At 32.3% G+C, this 6,000-nt stretch overlaps 1 protein-coding gene across 3 annotated transcripts; it reads left to right on the top strand.

Moving 5' to 3' along the window:
- The first annotated feature begins 395 nt into the window (after window positions 1-395).
- Window positions 396-4,576, top strand: LOC120086328 (ubiquitin-conjugating enzyme E2 5B-like). 3 transcript variants are annotated; one of them, XM_039042918.2, is made up of 5 exons: window positions 396-646; window positions 1,519-1,645; window positions 2,280-2,407; window positions 3,049-3,153; window positions 4,262-4,576. In XM_039042918.2, the coding sequence occupies exons 2-5, from the start codon at window positions 1,576-1,578 to the stop codon at window positions 4,403-4,405; spliced, it is 447 nt and encodes a 148-aa protein (XP_038898846.1). In that variant the 5' UTR covers window positions 396-646; window positions 1,519-1,575; the 3' UTR covers window positions 4,406-4,576. The 3 variants fall into 3 exon arrangements, with proteins under 3 accessions (XP_038898846.1, XP_038898847.2, XP_038898848.2); XM_039042919.2 differs by having other exon boundaries at window positions 430-646; window positions 1,525-1,645; XM_039042920.2 differs by having other exon boundaries at window positions 439-646; window positions 1,528-1,645.
- Window positions 4,577-6,000: the final 1,424 nt, after the last annotated feature.

The raw sequence follows: 6,000 nt of genomic DNA, 5'->3' as shown, positions 1-6,000 counted from the left end.
AAAAAATATATATAATATGTATTATGTAGTGTACTATAAATTATATAATATTACAGAATAATAATTATATAATTTTTAAATATAAATTATATTCATAAATAAATTAATAATAGTTTATTATCAACTAAATATTAATAGATAACTACAATCAGTATTATGATTTGTAAATGTCTAGTATCAAACACGTTTTAAACAATTATCTAAATTAGAATTCGATTTCCGAACCTTCTACAAAATACATACATGAATCATCAAATACAAACTTTATTTTCATTAAATCTTTTATTTAAAAATTTTTGTTTTCAAATTCTCAACCAAACTCGCCTTAATATTTTATTTTATTGTCTTAAGCCCATTTTTTTAGGGTTAAAAAGCCCAACCCAAGAGAGATGCATGAAACCAAATGAAATCACATTGATAATACAAACAAACAAAAAGAATAAACTTTTTTGAACAATTTCCAAAGCGGAAAACCGTGTGCATGCAAGAAATTCAGGTACAATGGAAAAAGGTTGGAGGATCGTCAAAATTCTTATATAAACACTCGCTTCTCATCTCTTCTCTCCTCTCCTCTACGCTTCTTTCATTTCCCGATTCTCCCTTTTCCAATCGCTTCTCAAAACCCTACACAATCCTCTTCCCAAAGGTAACCCAAATTTCTCTCTTTTATCCATGTTTTTCAACCCCTTTCAGCCTCTTCCCCTCCCTCTGCTTCATGGGTTTTGTTTCTTTTGCTTTGATTTTCATGTTTCTCTCTTCTTTTTCTGCTTTTGCTTCTAGGGTTTTTCCATCTTTCTTTCCTTTTCCCTCTGTTGCTCTCTTTTCTTCCTGATCCTCCACCAAATGCTTGCTTTTTTGTTTTATGGGTCTCTTTTAGGGTATCTTAATTCCTCCATCATCAATCAGTAACAGACCGGCGTTTTTTTGCTTGAAGATCACTCTTTAGATTATATTATTTCACTATTCTGAGATGTTTTTGCACTCCAATTTATGTTGTTATGTAATTGCTAGTAGTACTAATAACTAGGGTAGAGGCTTATCTTGATCATGCATGCTTGTCTATCTCTTCTGTTCTTTTGATTTCATCTATATTCTATATGTTGCTTCTTTCTGATCATTCTGTTATAAACATTTGTTTGGAAGAGCATATTGGTATATTATAAACAGAAAATTTCCACAGGTGGTGACAACCCAAGTTCTCTGATCATGATAATTTCCTTACTCTGATTGTGATTCTTAATTTATGCATTTTTCAAGTCTTGATTTTCTGATTCTCAAGGCAATCAAGAATGGTGCTGAAAATGGTTTATTGAATAGAGTACGAATGGCATGTTAATATTTACAACTACTGAGCATGTAGCCACTTAAGTGATCAACAGAGTTTCATTGACGTGTGCTATGCTACCCGATTTGTATTTAATCATTGTCCCATTTCATTGATGTTCGGGACGTTTCCTTTTTTGTTTTGACATTTTAAATTTTTTATCTTGTTTCCGTACTTGAATTTTTATCGTGGAGGCATAGAAGACATCTTGCTCCGTAGCTAGAGGCCTTTACCCTGCTCTACAAGGTGTGATGGCTTCCAAACGAATTGCCAAGGAGTTAAAAGACCTGCAAAAGGACCCTCCAGTTTCTTGCAGTGCTGGTTTGTACTGAACAACCAATCTTTTTCCTAATTTTGCATTCAAAACCATTTCATTTGGAGCCATGATGAGTTAATTTGAAACAATCTTTTTTGTTACTCTCGACAATGCTCTTATATATGCTTTGTAATGTTAAAATACAACCCTCTATTCCCAATTAGAAGCTTTCTTCATGATATTAACACAATGTAGTCTTGTATTGCTATGAGATATACCTAGATATTATAACCTTAGGCATTTTCTAAGCTTTCTTCTTAGTAGGCCATGATTGTTAATTGTAATGCCAATTTATATATGGACAAGGATTTTGCCTATGTTTGGCAAATAGTCTTGATCACCTTCGTGGACTGATGCAATGCCCTTGTTATTTTTGGATTTTTACACGGTTCTAATATGTGAAGGTGATGTGGGTTCATTGATATTGTAATATGGGATTGTATTTTATGGATGTGGTTTCTTGGGAAATTGATATTTGAGCATAACTGAGTTTTTTCTTGTGCATCATGCTGTTTGACAACGTTCTGAATCACTTCGTGAATCTCATAGTTCGGAGTTTTTTCTAACACCTGAACTTCTGAATCACTTTGTGCTCATCTTTCTCCGCTGAGTGTTTTCTTTTGACAACGTTGTTTGTAGGTCCTGTTGGTCAAAACATGTTTCACTGGCAAGCAACTATTATGGGTCCAGCAGACAGTCCTTATGCTGGGGGTTTATTTTCAGTGAACATTCACTTTCCACCAGATTATCCCTTTAAACCACCAAAGGTACCAAAACCTTCCATGCTCAGCTTATATTTTCTATCCCTCTTGATCAATATTCTAGCATTTATCAATTAAGTGTTTTGTCCATGGGAACATGTTCGTGATCTGTGCAACAGCACTTGGTTTATGACATCAAAGTAACAAGTTTTTAATGATTTTTTTATTGCATTAATACTGATACCCAAAAGAAAACACATGTACATGACACCAAGGTTGGAGAATAAGTTGAAGGATGAGCATCTATTCCAAAGGATAGAGACTGTTCTTTTCCTCAAGTACTTTGTTATCTATGAGTGTGTCGCTGGTTTATACTATTCTCGTAGCATAACTGATAGAATGTACATACTTCAATGTTACCTCGTCAATCGAGAGTTGTTATTTGTATCCAAATTAGGATAAGGGAAAAGGTTGGTTAGTCATTTTTTTGTGGTTTACTTCTGTTGCTTTCTTCTTTTTCCCCCATTTGTACTTTCACGTTCTTGGTTGAGTTTCTGTAGCATTCCTGGTTCTGGTTTAATTGTTGTTACCTACTGCTGCTGTTTTGAATTGTCTTTCTTTGTAACCATGCAAAAGGTGATCAAAATCAAATCTCACAAAGAAACGCCCATATGATAGTGATGACAGTTATATTATGTGTTGAGCAGGTTTCCTTTAAAACCAAAGTCTATCACCCTAACATTAACAACAATGGAAGTATCTGCCTTGACATTTTGAAAGAGCAATGGAGCCCTGCTCTTACTGTTTCCAAGGTACTACCATGTTTCTGTCATCTCATTAAATCTTTGGTTTATATTATTTTTAGTTTTCATATCTATTCTAATTTTGTCCCTCAATTTTCATATATTCTTTTTTGTTTTGTGAACTTTGCATGAATTTTTTAAGTTCTGATTTAATTTTTTTTTTATTAAACATTTACAAAAGTCCAAATTTGGTGAGCTAACATTTGTCCAACGATTAATAAGTTCTCGTAACTTAGAACCTTTTTTTTATAGGTCTTTGAAGTTTTCAGTTGTGTCTCTAAGGGCATGCTTGGCCTTAAGAGTAAGAGTTGAGTGTAACTCCACTCCTTGTTTGACCTTTTTCTATAGGTCTTTGAAGTTTTCAGTTGTGTCTCTAAGGGCATGCTTGGCCCTGAAACTAGAAAAACATTACTTCCATGGCTCTTATACTGTGGCCCCATGACTAAACAGCTCCACTCCTTGCCCCCAAACCTAATAAAAGAACTTCTTTATTGACGCCTTTTCTTTTCTTTTCGTTTTCCTTTATATATATATATATAAACCATCCTGGTTGGTCTAGTGATAAATAATGGAACATCCCCTAGTCAAAGGGCTAAGAGGTCATCAATCCATGATGGTCATCTACCTAGCATTTAATATCTTTCGAGTTTCCTTGACACCTAAATATCGAAGGGTCAGGCAGGTTGCCCGAAAGAGAAAAGAATGTGCGTGTATATATATATATTGACAAAAGGAACAAACCCCTTGTCCCAAAGGAGGGCTAATAGAGATTCATAGTCCTCGATTTATAATTTTTTGTCAAATAGGTCAAGTATAATAGGTCCTCATTTCTAAAAATTCATGGACTTGTCAGTTTAGAGACCTTTAAAAATCATCAACAAGGGCTGAATAGTTTTCTTATACTAGATTCAAGAATTAAATAGAATAATTCTATTTTTTAGCTATAAGGCTGTTACCCTTGGGACTTTTAATTGGATCAACCATCTCCTTAGCTTAAACAATGCACAATCATCCTTGAATTATAATTATTATTGATCATAAGGGCTATAGTTTTGAGTTTAAGGATCGAACGAGAGAGTAAAATAAGATATAAGATTATTTGAATGATATTGTGCAGGTGTTATTGTCAATATGCTCACTGCTAACAGACCCGAATCCAGACGATCCATTGGTGCCAGAGATAGCTCACATGTACAAAAATGACCGAGCCAAGTATGAAAGTAACGCCCGATCTTGGACTCAGAAATATGCCATGGGCTAAACAGAACAAAACCGATACTGCTTCCAGTTTCTGTTCATCCCTTCTGTTTTCTGGATTTTCCATGCAAAGGCTACAAGGCTATATTATGCTCAAACTTAGTAGTGAACTTCAACATTACAATACTTGCTTTCCCTCCAGCTAAATAATATTTTGTCATTACTATATTCTCAACTTCTCTCTCTTACATGAGGATTCTTCTGCTATGCTATGGAGGTTGAGTTGGGTTGAATATGATATTAATTGCAAGTCTACTAGGGTTGATATATGGTGGATCGTGGCTTTTCCTTAAATTCTATGTACGTTAAAATTGAATGAAATAGCTCTGTTTGAAGAGACAGTAGTCAAAACATGATTGTCTAAATGACACACCATTGTGTCATTCTTGTAATAAGAGAGAAAGGATGTGATGTCACATGGTGTTTCATATTTATGATTAGATTACACAATCATTTTACATTACGATCAATCACTTCCTTTAACTTTAAAAGTTGTAAGTCCTTTAACTTTAAAAGTTGTAAAAGTTGTAAGTGATTGATTGTGTTGTTTCATCTCCATGATCTATAGTAAAATGGGAATATAAAGATTCTATCCGGTTAGTTATATAGTATAGATTAGTTTACAACTTATACATGTAGTGTTTACTTTAATGGTTTGTATATTTAAATAGTTGGTCTCCACGGTTCTCTATGCATGAATGATAGTGGTAAGTATATAATATAAAGTTTTGGCTATGATGAAATCATAATTGAAAAAAAAAAAATGAGATAAGTAATTAACCCCAACTATTCATATTTTCAGAGTAAAAATTGCTGAATGAAATTGAGCAATAGGGTGATCAAAATGAACCTTTTGAAACAAACTCTTCCATAAAATGAGTTGTAACAAATTTCATTAAATGTTAATATTGTTTATAATAGGGATTAAATTATTACAATTAAAACTAAATTGTTTTAAAATTAAGTACCATTTCAAAAGTAGAGCATTAAAAGTAAACATTAACATAACTTTTTAACAAATTTTACAAATTATATATTACTTTATAAAATCAAAATTAATCTCTGTTTATTTAAGAGATCAATACCTCATTGTTCTTTTACCTTGAGATCTCAATAAATGATGTTAAATTCATTGTTCTTTTACCTTGAGATCTCAATAAATGATGTTAAATTTATTGAAATGTAGAGATGTCGATGAAAATAGTGATATTGAAAATATTTTAATATTTTATGAATTTTAACTTATACATCAAAGTTAAAAAGTGAGGTTTTTTCTATTATTAAAGAGTAAATACGTTATTTGCAAAAAGGTTAATAAAATCTTATTAATTATATTATTAATTCTCTAGATCTAAAATTTCAGTATAGATATTTATTTTACCATACTCTCAAAATCATTAAAAGAAAGAAAAAAAAACACACACAGCATACATGTTTCTTAAATTTTAAGATGCTTAGATAGACTAATACCATGAATTCTCTAATTCTTTTTATTCGATATGAGATCTAGTGAACTCTAAATGCCAAATGTATACCTAGTTCATTTTATTTTATTAAGTTAAGAGCGAGTTGTGTGACAGGGCTAACCTAAAGTACGAG

The sequence above is a fragment of the Benincasa hispida genome, chromosome 9 (assembly GCF_027475165.1).
Source record: "Benincasa hispida cultivar pf3 chromosome 9, pf3_genome.v1.1, whole genome shotgun sequence".
Lineage (NCBI taxonomy): Eukaryota > Viridiplantae > Streptophyta > Magnoliopsida > Cucurbitales > Cucurbitaceae > Benincasa > Benincasa hispida.
This window is presented reverse-complemented; position numbering and strand designations above follow the sequence as displayed.

What these genes read in the sequence shown, in the direction of transcription:
- LOC120086328 (XM_039042919.2), top strand. Translation starts at nt 482, where the DNA reads ATGCAAGAAATTCAGGTACAATGGAAAAAGGTTGGAGGATCGTCAAAA. An exon ending in ACACAATCCTCTTCCCAAAG is followed by an intron (nt 647 to 1,524) that starts GTAACCCAAATT and finishes GTGGAGGCATAG; the next exon opens with AAGACATCTTGCTCCGTAGC. An exon ending in ATCCCTTTAAACCACCAAAG is followed by an intron (nt 2,408 to 3,048) that starts GTACCAAAACCT and finishes TGTGTTGAGCAG; the next exon opens with GTTTCCTTTAAAACCAAAGT.